At 49.4% G+C, this 17,359-nt stretch overlaps 1 protein-coding gene across 5 annotated transcripts in view; it reads right to left on the reverse strand.

Annotated features, from left to right (window-relative positions):
* Positions 1-17,040, reverse strand: part of P4HA1 (prolyl 4-hydroxylase subunit alpha 1) — a 29,921-nt gene extending 12,881 nt beyond the window's left edge. For 4 of the 5 annotated variants that reach the window (XM_064662116.1, XM_064662113.1, XM_064662117.1 and 1 more), the window contains exons 1-7: positions 14,252-14,346; positions 8,621-8,737; positions 7,678-7,774; positions 5,638-5,789; positions 4,405-4,542; positions 2,414-2,653; positions 507-694 (exon numbers count right to left, since the gene is read on the reverse strand). In XM_064662116.1, coding sequence (XP_064518186.1) covers positions 507-694; positions 2,414-2,653; positions 4,405-4,542; positions 5,638-5,789; positions 7,678-7,774; positions 8,621-8,708 — 903 coding nt within the window. In that variant the 5' untranslated portion in view covers positions 8,709-8,737; positions 14,252-14,346. Of the gene's footprint in view, positions 1-506; positions 695-2,413; positions 2,654-4,404; positions 4,543-5,637; positions 5,790-7,677; positions 7,775-8,620; positions 8,738-14,251; positions 14,347-15,726; positions 15,869-16,932 lie in introns of those variants that run through there. The other variant, XM_064662114.1, reaches the window with a different exon arrangement.
* Between the last annotated feature and the right edge of the window lie 319 nt (positions 17,041-17,359).

Here is a 17,359-nt window from a genome sequence, read left to right on the forward strand (position 1 = left end):
GAAGGAGGCAGAGCCAGAGGGTCAGAGAACTTCCACGGGACATTAATATCTCCGAGAAACAGAAATGTCCTGAGGACAAGACAAGGGAACAACCCACCTTCCCTACCTCATTGTTGTTACAGGTTAAAGGGATGCTTCCAGTTTAAAAAAATTAGTAGTGTCAGCACATGAATGTTGCTGTGTAATACTTCAACAAGCATTACTTGACATAGTCCTATTAAAGTAATTTTCTCACTAAAAAACCACCCTTATTTAATTCTCTAAGTAACTCTAGACTTCCACCATCCTTACTCAATTAATCCCACTGATGTAGCACATCCAAGTCAGCCAGCACAGCCCTGCCTGTGGCAGTATTACTTTTAGTCTACTGGACTGACTGAAACAGGGAAGAAATCCAACACACTCATCCAGCTGCTCTAACAACTTCCTTGCTTCCACACCACACACAAATTCCTGACATTGTTTGGTTGGGTTCAAACATGTGAGAACAGTCTACTCCACTTTACCATTTTGAGCCCCTCCCCACGGCACAGCATTTCGTACTTCCTTCTCTCAGGCAGGTAATCCTTTTTCTTAACCTCAGTTTCCTTCTCCTGCTCTTCTGAATCCGTGCTGGACTTATTTCCTTCTTTCTCTTTGGCCATGATATATTCAAAATATTTCATGTTCCCGTTGGCTCTTTGATGTTCGGGATCTATTGACAAGGAAAGAGGGGAGGATCACTGGCAGCTCTCCAGCTGGGGAGGGACTGTCCCAAAGTGGCTATTTACAGGAAGCAAAAGGAAACAGAGGCACACTAGTGCTTCCCAAACCCTCACTGCACACGCAGGTCCCAGCACTCAGAAAAAGGGTTTGGGCCTTCCAGCCTGTCTCACCAGTGAGGGAGAGACAAGGGAATGAGACAGGGAGAGAGCTGGGACAGCATGAAACCTAAACAATACCTTGATGGGATTTAAGATTTCTGGGGACAAAGCTTTTAACAATCACTAAACTTAGAGAAGCTTCAGATCTTTGATAAATGGCTCTCAGGAGCTTTTGCTATGTTAGGTTTAGTTCTGAGCTTCTCAGTGCCTCCTTTACACAGTCAATAAGCAAAGTATTCACAGCACAATAAATACTTTCATATTTCACAGAACAGTCTCTTATCTCGCTGTCTTGTATCCTGTATTTCTTGTTTTTCCAAGCTTTTCATCTCCAACATGCTTCATTTGCATTTAAATCATCTGCAGAGATTTTGGTATCACTCTAGTTTCAGTTTCACTCAGTTTGGTTTTGCCTGTACTTAAATGGGAAGTAATCTCAGCCCAGGCAAGTAAAATACAGGGAGAGAGGCAAGTTTCAGAAAATAATGACTAAGATTGGTAAGGGGTTAGAAGCCAACAGTGCTGGGAGGCAGAAGGAACAATCCTTAACCCCAACACTCCTGAGGTGGTAGCTGAGCCTAACTGTCCATCTGAAAACTCAAAATACGTTTGACAAAGGCACGGCCAAGCCCAGGGCACAGGCAGGAGCACACTGCCCAGAGCACAGGCAGGAGCACAGGCAGAGCACACTGCCCAGAGCACAGGCAGGAGCACACTGCCCAGAGCACACTGCCCAGAGCACACTGCCCAGAGCACACTGCCCAGAGCACAGGCAGAGCACACTGCCCAGAGCACACTGCCCAGAGCACACTGCCCAGAGCACACTGCCCAGAGCACAGGCAGGAGCACACTGCCCAGAGCACACTGCCCAGAGCACACTGCCCAGAGCACAGGCAGGAGCACACTGCCCAGAGCACAGGCAGGAGCACACTGCCCAGAGCACACTGCCCAGAGCACAGGCAGGAGCACACTGCCCAGAGCACACTGCCCAGAGCACAGGCAGGAGCACACTGCCCAGAGCACACTGCCCAGAGCACACTGCCCAGAGCACAGGCAGGAGCACACTGCCCAGAGCACAGGCAGAGCACACTGCCCAGAGCACACTGCCCAGAGCACACTGCTCAGAGCACACTGCTCAGAGCACAGGCAGAGCACACTGCCCAGGGCACAGGCAGGAGCACACTGCCCAGAGCACACTGCCCAGAGCACAGGCAGAGCACACTGCCCAGAGCACACTGCCCAGAGCACACTGCTCAGAGCACACTGCTCAGAGCACAGGCAGAGCACACTGCCCAGGGCACAGGCAGGAGCACACTGCCCAGAGCACACTGCCCAGAGCACAGGCAGGAGCACACTGCCCAGAGCACACTGCCCAGAGCACACTGCCCAGAGCACAGGCAGGAGCACACTGCCCAGAGCACACTGCCCAGAGCACAGGCAGGAGCACACTGCCCAGAGCACACTGCCCAGAGCACAGGCAGAGCACACTGCCCAGGACAATGCACAGCCAGAGTTTCCCCAGCCCCCAGCTGGCCGCCCCTCGCCCATACCCAGCTCCAGGAGGCGTTTGGTGAGTGCCATGGCCTTGCCCAGGTCCCCCTGCTGATACACAGCATAGCTCAGGTAGTCCAGGATGTAGACTTTGTCTGCAGAGGACACTTCTCCCTCATCCAGCTGCTTCAGAGCTTGCTCCATCCAGAGCTCCGTGTGGTAGTAGTCAGCTTCCGTGTAGGCAATCTTCCCCAGCTCAAAGCAGTCCTCAGCTGTCAGGAAGGATTTGTGCTTCACACCTGGATGTAACACAAAAGCACAATTTACACAGGGTTCCAGCCCAGCCCTCACAGCGACGTTCTTCATTTCCCGTGCTCACAGCGCTTTAATTTCGGTTCTCCAACAGCTCCCTTCCGTGCTTGCCACTTGGTGAAGACTCAGACGAAGGCTGTAAATCCCTGGCAGAACACAGGGATGCAGTTTTTCATTCCCAGAATGCCAGCAACGAGCTGAATGTCTTTACCATTAGCGAAAAACAAAACAAACCTTCCCCCAAACCCCCGACCACTCTGAGCAACAGGGAGCGAAATAGGAAGTTTCAGAAATCTGTTTTCAAACACGTCACATTATCACTTTCAAAAGGTTCCTGAAGGACAGCTTGTTAGGGACAACTTGGAGGGGGAGGAAAAGGAAAACATCAGGCAGTAAATTCCCAGCTGCTCGGGATTTTTTTGAAGTCAGTCATTTTTAGGAACATTTTAAGTGAACTCTGAAAGATTAAACCACTTGTAAGCAAATTACAGATTCCTATTTTTGCCTCTGGAAATACAGGCCCAAAGAAAAACCAAATTCAATCTCGTAAGGAGGAAACAGGACCTGCCAGTTTTCCAGCTAAAATTACACTCCTGATTACATCTTAATACATTTCTACCAGCAGCTCTGCAGCCCTCAAAGAGGGACATCCCATGAAATGCAGTATTCCCACAGCACAGCTTTGCTCACTGAACACCTTGTGCTGGGATGGGCAGTGACTGCAGTTGTCTGAGCCTGAAGCTGCAAATTCTCAAAGCACACCAAGATTTGGCAACATGGCAGGAGCTGAGGCTCTGACCCAAACAAGGAACACAAACAAGTGACCACACAGGATATTCCCCTCTGGAGCTCTCCAGAGTCCAACCCATTCCCGTTTATACTCCAGAACTTCCAGGTTCTGCCATTACACTTCATCACACACAGTCAGGACAGCTCAGTGCTTCAAAAGAAGCAAAACCTTCCCCTTGTGTTTTTGTGCTGTTTTAAGGAAACAGTAACGAGCTGCTTATTGTATTAGAAGGCATCTGTAGGTCCTTGAGATGATCTTGAACCAAACCCAAAAGCAAGGTTATACATCATAACATACAGAGCCAATTACCCTTAATTTTCATAGGCATCTGACCACAGTGAGCACTTGCAAAAACACAGATGGATTGCACAGAGCTGACTTTTTGCCAGTTGGCACAGCACTATTTTTGAACAGAGGAAACAAGGAAGATTTATCAGAGAAAGAGTTTTCTGACAAGAGAGAAGCCTGTCCTCTCCTGCATATAAATCTATTAAAGGTCAGCTCAGGCAATGCCACACAAGCTCAAACCTGTGTATGCACTGTCTTTTGCTTTTCAGTTTAGACAGCCCAAAGAAACTTCCCAATCTGAAGGGTCCATCTTATCCCTGAGAGGGAAAATGATGAAGGATAGAACTGGTTTGTTAAAATGCATTAAGTTGTGCAATAGTATCTGCCAGTGCAACAGAAGGAAAACCCTCACCCAGGCAAGATTTTTATTGCTCTCGATTTTTTATTAAAAGTTATTAACCAAACTGTCTTACCATTGCTAGAAGAAAGACACAGATTTCAACTAAAAAGAATTTTTTTCCTAAGTTTTAGCCACTCAAACCTTTTTCTGTTGTTACCTTCACACTGAGGAGTCGAGCGAGGTGGAACAGGGGAAATGATTTATAAACAGGACATTTAAAGTTCACAGTGACTGCTGCAGATAACATGGATGGCCCTTACCTGGCAGATTCCCTCTGGAGAGGGTGTCTGTGTCCAGATTATACGTGTCCTGGAGCCTCAGAAGGGCTTTGGCTGCCCCAGTCTGATCCTCATCATTGGGGAAGAACTGCCGCTGGATAGTCATGTTGGAGATAAAGCCTGGGAAAGACAGGGAAACCCTTGGCTTTGTCCTGGGAATGCTGTAAACTCCAGGCATTAAAGATCCACCTTCACACAGCTCTGAACTGAACTCATGCTGCACAATTAGCATTGGGTGGGTTTTTTTAATTAAAGCAAGCAAAGGAACAGTCACAAAGAAACACTTGGGGGCTTTTTGCAGCAGCACGAGGGGGGTGTTTGTTGGACAGGAGACCAGCAGGTTCTCTAAAGTAAAGAATATTATCTCAAGGAACTGTTCCCCTCTTTTGCCCCAAGTTCCAGAGGCACAAGCAGTGCCGACATGATGCTGATTAAATCCATCTTAATGTCCACCAGCAGAAATCTAAACAGCATGACCAAAACCAGCCCAAGTACAGCATGCAACACTCAGCTGGCAAAACCATCCAAAAAATAGTGAACTGGGCAAATCTGTGATTTTTGCCACACTCTAGTAGTCCTTTTTAACTATTCAGAACTCATAACACTATTACTTTAGGGAAAAAAACACAATATCCTTTCCCTCTTGTTCTGCCTTTCTTTTACTGCACTGCACTTCCCCAATATTTTCCTTTCTCCTTATAACAAAAAGTGGACCTTCTTTTTCCCCCCTCCTCATTCAGAAGAAGGGCTTAAGACACTCCAGCCCAGATTTGTGGCTGGCAGGTGCAGAGCCTTTTCAGTTGGCACACTCAGTCCCTCTCACAGCAACAGGGAAGTGGAATGTGCTCAATCCTGACCAGAGACGAATCCTGGGCCTTTTTAAAAGCTCTGCTTTCTTACAGTTCCTTACTACAAACCTCCACCTGGTATTAGCTGTTGAGAGTCTCACAGGTCAAATATAACCATGCTGGTTTCCTTTTGCTAAGTGCCTTTCACAGCCAACCATTTCATGTCCTGTTCCTTGCTAAGGAGCCTCTACTCTTGCTGAAGCAAAGAGCCAGCAGAGTGTTTTCCACACTAATTCAGGCTGGTTCCACAAGTGCTCAGTCTCAAAAGCAGCCTCACAAACCCCATTCAAACCCTGCCATGGGAGGGACACAGCCAAGGCACTGCATTTAGCCCATGATCCTGGTTTTTTCCTGCAGGCACACTCACCATCTGACATGTCCTTCAGCACCAGGCTCTCCAGCTCACCCCACTCTGTGTTGAGCCTTTTCATCAACTTGAAGGCATTTACAGGATGTCCCAAAAACCCCTCTGGGTCTTTTGTGGCAGTGGTTGTCAGCTGATCCAATTTCTCTGCCCACCTATAATGAAACCACACATTCATTAAAGTCTTGCACAAGTCTGCTGATGCTCTGGAGAACTGATTTCAAGCTACTCAAGTGTCTTCCTTAATAAAAAACCCAACAGAAACTGCAAGCATTTACATTATCTATATATAGAGTCTCCTAGAAGGAACAAAAAGGGCTATTTGCTTTATTTTTTCCCCTTTTTTTCCATCTTCTTCCTCAGCTGCAGCTCAAACCTTTTGCTGCTCTTGCTGTCTTTGTTGGGCCCCTGCCTGAAGGAGCTCCTTCCTACAAGCCCCAAAAGCACTGCCAGCACTTCCATTATGAGCTGGCCATGCAGGACTAATCAAAAACAAAGCTTTACCCCCATTTGCAATCTTTTATTTTTAAATGGCTGTTTCCCACCCCCCCCTTAAGTTTATAAAAGGCAGTTCCACGCTTGTCTCAAGTTATTTTATGTTCAGACACACACTCTTACATCTGTGATAAGCTCCTTACTTATCCCACCACAAAGCTGAAAGCTTAAGAAAGGACAAGGAGCCCAGATCCCATTGCTGGTGCTGCTTCTCCATCTCCACAATCCTCTCTAAGTGCCATAAATCATTCCCAACCCCAACGTGCTCCCAAACAGGCACAGCTTTCACAACAGTGCAGGTTCTACAACACGAGGATGTAACAACGCCCTGAAATCAGGGTAAATTCATGTTAAACAGCCACACCCCACAGACAAAACCCAACTACAACAGAAGGCAAACACAAAAATCTGCAGCCTGGAGGGAACTCTGTCCACCAGCGTGTTCCAGAACCTGGTTTGCCTGAATTAGGTTTGCAGGATTTCTTCCAAGTGGTTTCTGTTTGATAAAAGGCCCCACATGAGGCCTGAGCCACCCTCCACATTCCAGGGAATTACCAGCTGTCTGGGAGCTGAAGTGAACACCAGCTCCCCACATCCTTCAGCCAAAGGACAGAGCCCAACAAACAGTGCTGGCATTTTCTCCAGGGCCTTTTATCCCTGTGACAGAGAGAAAACTTCTCTGACCTGACAGCTCCTCTGAAATCATAAAAACAGAGCTGCAACACTCAGGACAATAAGCTGCATTTACACACTTTTGGATGTCCAATTGGCACATTCCCATGCTAATTTGTAGCTGTAAAGAACATACTTCTAACATTCCAAACCTGTCAGCAATTCCAACTCTGTACTTTAAGTGATATATATATATAAACCCAATCTGACAGAAGTACATTTCTTCCTGGTTGGTAGAACACCAGAAAGTAATACACAATAAAATAAAATCCACCTTTCTATCTAAAACTGTTTCTACACCCTCCAGGCAGATTTACACACATTTCTGACAGCCAGGAAAGCATCCTGTTCAGTGATGGGGTTTTTTTCCCAGCTGGGATAAAATCTGACATGTTGGGCTCTGTTGCTCAGCCCTATAGGTGTGAGGACCACAATAATGGCAATGGTCAGGCCCCTTGTTATTTTTAAAAGCAGTAAAGGAGTTTTATTTTGCTTTATTTTATTTTTAAATCTAAACAGAGTAAATCTATAGAGACAATATGTGCCCTTGCAGTGGGCAATTCAGTGGCCACCCCAACACTTTTTAGTGATTTACATCTGATGTATCTTGGGTTTCAGTTCCCACTAAGCAAACTGCCATTCCAAGGACTCCATCCCTTGGGAATTCGGTGCAGGCAGGAGCCCTGCAGTGACAGTGCTGTACAGCAAGTGGGTCGATCAGATTCCATCCTGTGGGAGCTGCACAGCCCCACAAACACCCAGCAAAACCTGCTGCTTTGGGCTTTGCCTCAGAGGAGAAATTCCACAAACTTAGTCAGCCTCAGGAAACACTTTTTGCACGAGGGTGGACTCCAACTATTAACCATTAGTGCTTACTTTTTGATCTGCTCCAGCTTGCTTTCCTCTGCCTTGATGTAATCCTTCAGTGACACCACCAGATCTTTTTCTGTGTTAATTAAGTCTGTCATGTGACCTAGAAAACAAATGAGTTTGGTGAGTCAAGGAGAAACAAAAAAACTCTGGGAATTAAAGGCATTCTTCCTCTTTTCTACTTTCTTCCCTTCTACAACTCTGCCTTCCCCAAAGTCCTTCTGCATTTGCTTAAATAACCCTGAAGGACTGTTTGAGTAAGGCTTTTTTTGAAGGAGAAAAATCTCCTGCTGGACCAAGCTTGTTGCCATGGAAATTAATGTAATACCACATATTTATTATTAGAACTAATTTAGGATTCATTTGGAAAAGGAAGTAGGTTGCCACAGAGTAATCTTTCATCCAAGCATACATAATGTAGAGCAAATAAAGAGAAAGCTACAGAAACACACAAAGCACCCGTGTCTGATACACAGGCTAATCCAGGGCTTTATTTTCAAGATTACTTCCATGACTTCAATGGGTCCCTGGCATTAATTAATAATTGCTTCATTTCCTGCAAGAAGGCAGCTGAACTGGTGCAGTGCCCACCTTCAGCTGTGCCCCAGGCCATCAGCACCCAGGGAGAGTACACTGATATTCTGCATCACCATGGAGCTGTCCCACTTGCTTCCACACATGTGCAACGGCCCACACCAAAATTCTGTTTAAATTCCAATACCTGTAAGAATAAATAACGACTACAAAGCCTAGCCTGGGTCATTAGACTACCTGGAGTGACTCAGAGAATGTTTCTCCTCAAAGGAAAGTCAATACTGTGGTAAGAACTAGAAGTGGGTTCAGTCCTGTACCGATTAAAGCCCTGGAGGATTCACACACAGCAGAATCAGCAGTGAGAGCTGTCAGGAAACTCTCTTGGCAAAGAGATGTACAGCAAAGGATGGCTCACCAATGGAAGTGAAGAAGTCCGTGTGGGCACAGGAAAAAGGCAGCAGAAATCCAAGGGCTAGGGCACACCAAACCTTGTTGAAGGCCATTGCTCAACAGCTGTCACCTCACCACAAACCTGTGACAGGAACAAAAAAAACAACAGGTAAAACATCCCTGTTCACCAGAGTTGAATCCACCTTGAGAAGAGACAGTGGGGCTGCCACTAGTGCAGAATCCTGACAGGCTGGAGCAGCTCTCACAGGACTAATACCCTTCTGCTGACTTCCTTATAGCTTTGTCTCCTGTGGGAAGAGAAGAATAGCTCAGAGACCCTTCGTTTTGACATCGAAGTCCCAGTGCAGATGGAGCCGCTTTGCAAAAAGCACCGAAAAACCCAAGATCAAACACTGACAGAACCCATAACACTGAGTTAAAATACACGTTATCAAGTTCATCCACTCCAGGAAAAAAGCCCAAAGTTTGCATTTTTCAGTCAGAAAGATGCCAGTGGAAGGGCTCTAAATGAAAACCCTCCACAAGCAGTTCAGAGGGGGAGTGACGGGCACACTCCCGCTCCTTGGCTGCCACCACGAGAACAGCTCCACACCTGACACAAAAGGCTGCTCTGTCCCTGGATCCTGGAAAAGCCCGTGGCAGTGCTTTCTCCCAGGGCCAGCTGCCAAGCTCTCAGCCTTTCAGGCTCCTGATCCCTTCAGCAGCCCAGGATTGCCTGGCTCCTGCATACTTCAGCAGTAATTATGCTGTCGTGGAATTCACAAGGTTTACTTTTTCCCCAAACAAAAGCCTGAACTCTCACGTACTGTATCTGCTCAGAAAAACAAACAGACTGCAGGGACTAACAGGAGCTGCTTTACAACTCTTCCAACAGCCAGACAACTGATGGAGAAGGAGGAAAAAAAGCAAAAAAAGCAAAAAGCAACAAGCGCAGCTACAAAGTGGTTTGGCCTGTTTAGGGAAGAAAGAAACACGGTTTTGACTGAGCTGACAGAACTGAGGGCAAACAGCATAAACCCAGGTGTGCCATTCACACAAGGAAGGTGTAAACAACATCAGCAAAGTCCAAAAGCTGCACCCAAAGCAAAACCATCCCACCCAAAAGTGGGATATTGACAGGGAACTGGCTCCAGGGATCTCCTCTTGTACTGCACCTGAGGGTCTGGGAGCAGCTCCCTCCTTTCCTTTCCACCTCCAGCACTCCAAAAGGAGCAGCCCTGGGGTTTAGCTTTACTCTGTGAGCAGCTTCTTGGACAGGACGAGCAGAGTTTCACTGGCACGGACAGGAACAAGGGGAAACTCGAGCCAGGAAAAGCAGCACGACCTCCAACTCCTGTAAAGCAGCTGAAACCTGCAGGACCACAGCTGAAGGGCTGAAGCATTCCTGCACACTCCCTGGCAGAAAGCAAGCTGTGAAGTGAATATCTGGAGAGGGAAGCCTGGAGTCCTACTTTTCCCCCAGTCGAGCCAGGCCCCTGAGCATCTCCAAGGCTCTAAACCAGCCCTGCTGTCCACAGCAGCATTCCTCACCTCCTCCTGGCTCAGCCCCTCCACAGCCACAGCAGGCTACTGCAAACACAGCTAATAAAGCCACTGACAGGTACCTGCTAAAACCACCTAAACCTCCTAAAACCACCACCCGTTTGTACTTCCCCCTGCAGAAAGCCAAGTGCCTCCTCATTCAGCACTCCAGCCAATACATCTGTGAATCAATGACAAAGCACAAACAGCTCCACTACACCAGAAATATTTGCCAACCTTATCAGTGCTGGGAATTCACTCAGCTATTTGTTTACTGCACTCAGTGAAAAACACAAGGAAAGCTTTGGAAAGTTTACTTTTTTTTACTATTAATCAATATAAAACTTTTCTGAAACAAAACAAAACAAGCAAACAAAACCACCAAAAGGGTGATGAAAACAATGTTTCCTCTCCATATACTGCTCTCAGTGACCTTGTTTTTCCTCTTCTCCAGCTGCTTTTTAGCCTGCTCCAATACCAGGCTCCTCCAAATGCTGTTGCAACCCTCTTCCTACCTTATATCTCACAGGCACACAGCAGAATGAGTGACTGCCAACAGGCTCAAACTGCAACAAGGGGAATTCCAAGGTGGCAGAAACACAGTGTGTCCCACTGCAGCACTAGAAGGGGCTACCCAGAGAAACTGGATTTCCAGTTCCTGGAAGAATCTCAAAAGGAAACGGGAGGAGCCCACGTGCAGCCTCACCAGACCCCCAGGCTCACCCAACTTGGAACAGGTTAGGCTAGATGACATCCAGAGGTCACCTCCAGCTTGATTTCTTCCTTCCTTTCCCACATTTCCTGTCCTTTGCAAGGTCTCGACTCCCGCAATAGCTTTCAGCCACCCAAGATTCCTTCCCTCCCAGACGGAATCCAGAGTTGGACAGGGAGGCTGAGGCAGGGCCAGCCAAGCTCATGCTGCCCTAGGAGCAGTTGCTAAGTAGCAGAGCTTTCCAACCACTGCAGGATCAGCCCCAGGTTCCCAAATCAAAGAAAATAAAGCTTGGTTAAGATAAATGCTGGAAATCTCTTGGACGCAGCACAAGCTGCCAAATAAGTAGGTTTAATTTCTTCCTGTCGGTGACATGAAGTAAAACAAGATGAAAATCCTCTCTCCATTATTCCTGTCAGTCTCACTCTCCTCCTCAGCAAACACAAAGCTGGCAATTGAGAACCTTGGAGAGGAGGGAATCACTACCCACAGAGGGAAGTGGGAGCCCAGCTGACAGCTCTGAACACAGGAGCTTCCCCACTTCCCAGAAGTGCATTCACTAAACGTGGCAAAGCACAAAAAAAACCTCCACAGGAATGGGAAAAAAACAGTAAAGAGCAACCAAACCTATGGATCCAAGTAAAACAAAGCAGCAAGTAGAGGAATGGCAGTGCCAAGAGCAGCACAGGATTCCCCAGACAGCAGGGACACCCAACAAACACCTTTTCAACTCAGGGAACTTACAGAGGTGGGGTTTGGAGGACTTCCTCAAAGAGTTCAGCTCAGCCCTACAGGTGCCAGCAGAAGGAAAAGTGCAGACAAGCTGCAGTGCCATGACCTCACTGGGACAAGGTCACCACTCAATGCCCTGAGAGTGGAGATGCTCGTTAGACAAGTCTCCTCATTGCCAACTCTGAGCTCCCAGGTGCACCAGGATCCAGAAAACGGGATAAAAAAATGGAAGCTGAGGGTGTACTTCAACATGGAGCTATCCCAGAATAATTCTAACTTCGTTCCAAACCAGCTTCTTTATTTAGGTAAGGAATTAGTGGCCTACTCCAAATGATGTCAAGGCCAAAACTGTGTCATCTGGGTTCTCGACTTTTGATTTCAATGCTGGTCCACTCTCACAACCCTTACTGTATCCCACTGCATATAAAAAATAATAGGGAAAAAAAAGCCAGATAGTTAAATGAGCTGAGTTTGTGGGAAATGGAGAGGATGGCACTGGAAGTGATAGCTGCTCACTGCCCAAAACCTCTCCTGTCTCAAGGACAACCCAAGTTACAGTCTCATCACGTGATGTGCCTGGAAATACTACTGCAAAGGAAAGAAATTCCCAGAATAAGGACTAAGAACATTTAGCTTAATGGTCTCACACGACAAACATTAGGATCCAGTTCCCAAGTCCTCTAGCATGTCCAAAGCTGGTTTAAAATTAAGATTCAAGCAGTGAGAGAAGAAAGATTTTCTGTAATTGCTGCTACCAAAAGAACAGGGCATGTTTCAGGCTTCTTTTAATGACAGAGTTGTAACAGAATCTGATCTATATAAATAATATCTAATAAGAGATGAGAATCAATTTTAGCATCAAGTAGGTGATGTGAGTTATCATTCACTGCCAAGTTGAAGACAACATTTGTGAGTCTGAGTATACAGAGCACATGTGTTTGTACCCAGGGAACTGCAGCAAGTTTTCCCTTGGTTTCTTCCAGCCTAAGACTGAATGGACACAGCCCTCAGAGGCTACTTGTTTTAACTTCCCAAGCCAAGGCAGTGAACACTGGGGATGGAACAGAGCACTTATCTTACTAGACACAACAAGCAGGAGGCTATCCTTCTGTTTACCCTTCTGCTCAAGGATTGGCAGAGCATCTACAGAGATATAATGTTTTCAGATATTAAGAGTGATTGCAAAGAAAGCAGGACAATCCCAATGATCTGACAGCTGAAGTCAGTTTTTTTCAGGGAGTATATTCTCATGAAGAAAAGGAGTTTCCTTGCCCCTATCAATCTCAGCATGGAGGCAGAGTTTTCCTCCCATAAACCTCTATTTATCCTCACTCCTTCCAGAGTTAACTCACTACCTGTCATTTCCGTTTGTCAAACTGCACTGGGAATTTTCCAATCTATGTGCAAGCCCTGAAATCACAGCTTTAAACGCCAGAATTTAAACCTATTCGTTATGGAACAACATTTAAACCTCTACAGGTCAGAGAGCTGGCTCGGGGGAGAAAACAAAGAGAGAAGAAAGTTAATCAGTCCTGGTTGTGTCAGCACATACCTAAGGAGCAGTGCAGAGTACTCCAGGTCAAATGAAACGCTTGGCAGTGTGGTTTAAGGCATTAAAACGGATCCAGCAATGGTCCAAGGGTAGAGCAGTAGGGCAGAGAACATCTCTGATCCAACAGGAGGCCTCTGCTTCCCAGACAGACCAGGAACTCATTACCTTGACTTTCCGCCCCTGGCAGAGCACTGTCGGCACACTCAGCCAACAGCCCCTGGCTTTGTGGGAAGCTGCATTTATTTATTCTTGTAACCAATGGCTTCTTTCATTCACTAAACCCTTGAGCGCTGAACCTTCACTTATCACAGGTAGGTGAACACATAGAGCACTCTGCATTCTCCTCTTACTGAAGTCAGCAGGAAAACCAAAGCGAAACCGAATGCTGGTGTCTGCAATCCTGAGGGATCCTTACTTTTCAGGTAAACTGGAATAAGTACATGTGACATTTTTATTTTCTTTATTCTATTCACCAGCAGCGCTCAAAGACTCCACGTCGGGAGCTTCTCCTCCCGGTCAGGGTTAGATCCTATCAAAACACACACGCTGAAGGGCAAGGGCTGCCGGCAAAGGTGGGCGCGCAATTCCACACAAAGCGAGCGGCCGGGAAGCAGCGGGGAGGCAAACGCGGAGCAGCCCCATGCCTGGCGGTGCAATCCCCGCACGCAGCGCTCCGGCCGAGCACCCACCCGCCCGTGCCGGCAGAGCGCTCCCCGCCCCGGGGCCGCACGGAGCGGGGGCCGCACGGAGCGGGGCCGCGGAGGGCGGCGGAGCCGAGCCGGGGTGCTCGGCCCGAGGGCGCTCGGGGAGCGGGCGGGGGAGGACGCGGAGAAGGAGGAGGCGGCGGCTGTGTTTAGTCTGCCAGGCGCGGGGAAGCCGGCGCGGCGGCGCCCTCCCGCCCCCCTCCGGAGGCTGCCGGTCCCGTTACGTAAGGGCCGGGAGCACGGGGCCGGGAGCGCCGGGACCCCTCGCCGCGGGGGCGGGGGGCGGCGGCGGGGCTCTGCCACGTATCGCCCCCACCCACCCACGCCCGCCCGCGCAGCGGCCGGACCCGCGGCGCTGCCCTCAGCTGACCCACCCCACCCGCCCACAGCGCGGCGGGGGCGGGCAGGCCTCACCTGAGCGCGGGGGGCGGCGGGGCGGGGGCGGCGCCGCTGCGGGAGCTCCGCGTCCTGCCCGGGGGCTTCTCACACTGAGCGCGCGACCGCCCCGCCGCGCCTTTTATGGGCTCGCCGGGCACGCCCCCTCAGGCCGCGCCCCCCGGGGCGGGGCGCCCCGCGCGCTACGTGAGCCCGGTCACAGCGACGGCCGCCGCACCGCGCATGCGCCGCACGGGGCTCCACGTGGGTCCCACCGGGCCGCCGCCATCGGGCACGGGGACACCGGGAGGGACACCGGACACGGGAGGGACACCGGACACGGGAGGGACACCGGGAGGGACACCGGACACGGGGGGACACCGGGAGGGACACCGGACACGGGGGACACCGGGAGGGACACCGGGACATGGGGGAGACACCGGCAGGGACACCGGACACGGGGGGGACACTGGACACGGGGGGGACACCAGGAGGGACACCGGGACATGGGGGGGGACACCAGGAGGGACACCGGGACATGGGGGTGGACACCGGCAGGGACACCGGACACGGGGGGGACACCGGGACATGGGGGGACACGAGACACGGGGGGGACACCGGCAGGGACACCGGGACATGGGGGAACACCGGCAGGGACACCGGACACGAGGGGGACACCGGGACACGGGGGAACACGGGACACAGCGGGGGACACCGGCAGGGACACCGGGACATGGGGGTGTGGCTCTACCGGCACCGGCGGGACAGCGGGGCGGGGAGTGCAAACCAACACGGAGACAAGAAGAAAGGTGAAAGGGTTTAGCTGAAAGTGGCGGGGTTTGGAGTAAAAGTTGCCAGGAAAGGTGTAAAAGGCCGGGAGACACCACGTGCAGCCCTGCCCAGCCCCAGGGCAGCTGAGCCCGGGGTCCCAATCAATCAGGTTGGAAAAGACCCCTGGGATCATGGTGCCCACCCTGCCAAGGGCCATGCCACACCAGTCTCAGGCACCAGTCTCTGGGGGTGCCCTCTGCAGGACCAGGAGTTGGACTCGATGATCCTGACGGGTCCCTTCCAGCTCAGGATATTTTTTTTTCTATGATTTTATGATTCTATGATTTCAACTCCCACCTCCAGCAGTGTCCCTGTTTCCCCGGAGATCCTGGCAGAGCCCAGGCCTGAGCCCCACAGGCCCAAGTCCCACTTCCAGGAGGGGATCAGCTCCCAGCTGACAATCCTGAACAGACATTCCAACGGGGATCCGCTCCCTGACCACAGGGATTCACACCAGCTGCACAATTTGGGTGTGCAACTCAATTGTGCCCAGATTCTGAATCTGCACAGATTCTCATTTCTTTCTGAGACAGAGTCTTGTGTCCCCTCTCTCTGACTGCTGCTTTAATTTCTATGGATAATTGTGATTCCAAAGCAGCCTTGCACCTCCCTCTCTCCTGCCAGTGCCATCTGCTGCATTTCACAGCACACTTTCTGTCCCACCAGCCAAGCCTTTCACTCACCTTCTCCTGCCAGCCCAGCTGAAGACATTTCCACACTGATGGGTGCCTTCCTCCGGTGCTGGTGCTGAAGCAGCCTCCCCCTTCCTTCCAGGGCTTCCATCTCAACTGATCCCAAAAGCAGTTTGCAAGGCAGCAGCAAAACCTGTATCACAAACCACTATCAGCCCTCACCCACTCTAGTACAGCAGGAGTCTCAGCTATCACAGAAAGGCATTAATAAGCTGCCTGGATGTGTCTTGGCAGGACAGGTCAGTGCTGACTGCTCATTGTTTTCTAGGATTCCAGTTATTTATTCATTCCAGCAATTAAGTTGGAATCAGGGACACTCATAAGCATTTTTTCCTTTCTCTTTAGATCTGGGCTGCAAATAATGAATCACCTCCTCAGTAGCCTAACCAGCCTTCAACCTTCCTCCTCCTAAGGCAGACATTTTTGGTCACTCCCAGCTGGAAATCTTTCACAACAAGAACAGGGAGGGGTCGAATCCTCCATAACAGGGGGCAAAATCCCCCTCTAACACACATTCTTTACTGGGATGACTGAACTGGCTTAAACCCACCTCGCTCAGCAGAGGGAACTGGAGGTTGCAGCATGATCCATAACTAAGATTTCTTCCCTAAACTGTTCCCTCAGCTCCAACTCCCTCAGCAACGCTTTGGGAAGGGCAAACCCCGGGTGTTATGGCCCATTTTGGGGGAGGCTCTGAGATATGAAGTGAATTCAGTCCTTTCTCGTCCAGCTGTGGACACAGATGTGTCACACAGGGCCAGCACTGCGAGAGCTGCTGCTCCAGAGCAGGAATAAGGCCAGTTTTAAGTGGAACTATCAGTCAAAAAATAAGCCTTCCTTTCCTCTTGTTTTGGTCGCCTTCCAACAGAAATACAACTCCTACAACTAGCAGGAAACACTGGAATGATATCCAAGCTTCTAGCTCAGGCATCTAGTTAAAGCCCCATTATCCAAAGAGTCCATAACATGTAGCCAGAGATTTAACAGCAGCTTCCAGAGATTTGGCAAAACCTCCCACACTGGAGAGGGACATTCAGATTTTTTCTAGTGAGATCTGCTGCTTCCTCAGCATCTTTTGCACATTTTTAGGAAGCAAGGCAGGCAGTAGGGAACAACAATGAGCACGTTTGAGGGCTGTGTTGCTCAGCATGGGGCTGAAGGCTCCAGACTGATAGGTTTGGTCTACAGCTGACTTACCCAGGCTGAAGTCAGAGCCCATCTAGTTCCTTGCCATGGCCAAGCCTTTAATCATGCTTATTGTCCTATTGGAACCTTCTCCAGATCTCCAGTATCCTTTTGGGGATGACAGGCTGTGAACTGCAGGCAATTTTAAGACACAGGTGAGTCATATCAATGACTTTTTATCAGTTTTATGTCAACCCATTAGCTCAAAAAGCTTAGCTTTTTTTTTTTTTTTAAGGTGTATCCACAGCTGAGGTTTCACCCTTTGCAGAGAGATCTAGTTTCCCACCAGTCTGCTCCCAAAACAAAGCCATCACCTGCAGTCAACGTTCTGCCACCAGTTATTTTGTGCAGGGCAAGTCAGCCCCCAGAGTTTGAGGATATTCCATTACCAACAGCAGCACCAAGGGAGAGGAAAAGACAGAACTCATACGTGACCTGA

This window comes from Pseudopipra pipra, chromosome 8 (assembly GCF_036250125.1).
Source record: "Pseudopipra pipra isolate bDixPip1 chromosome 8, bDixPip1.hap1, whole genome shotgun sequence".
Classification (NCBI taxonomy): domain Eukaryota; kingdom Metazoa; phylum Chordata; class Aves; order Passeriformes; family Pipridae; genus Pseudopipra; species Pseudopipra pipra.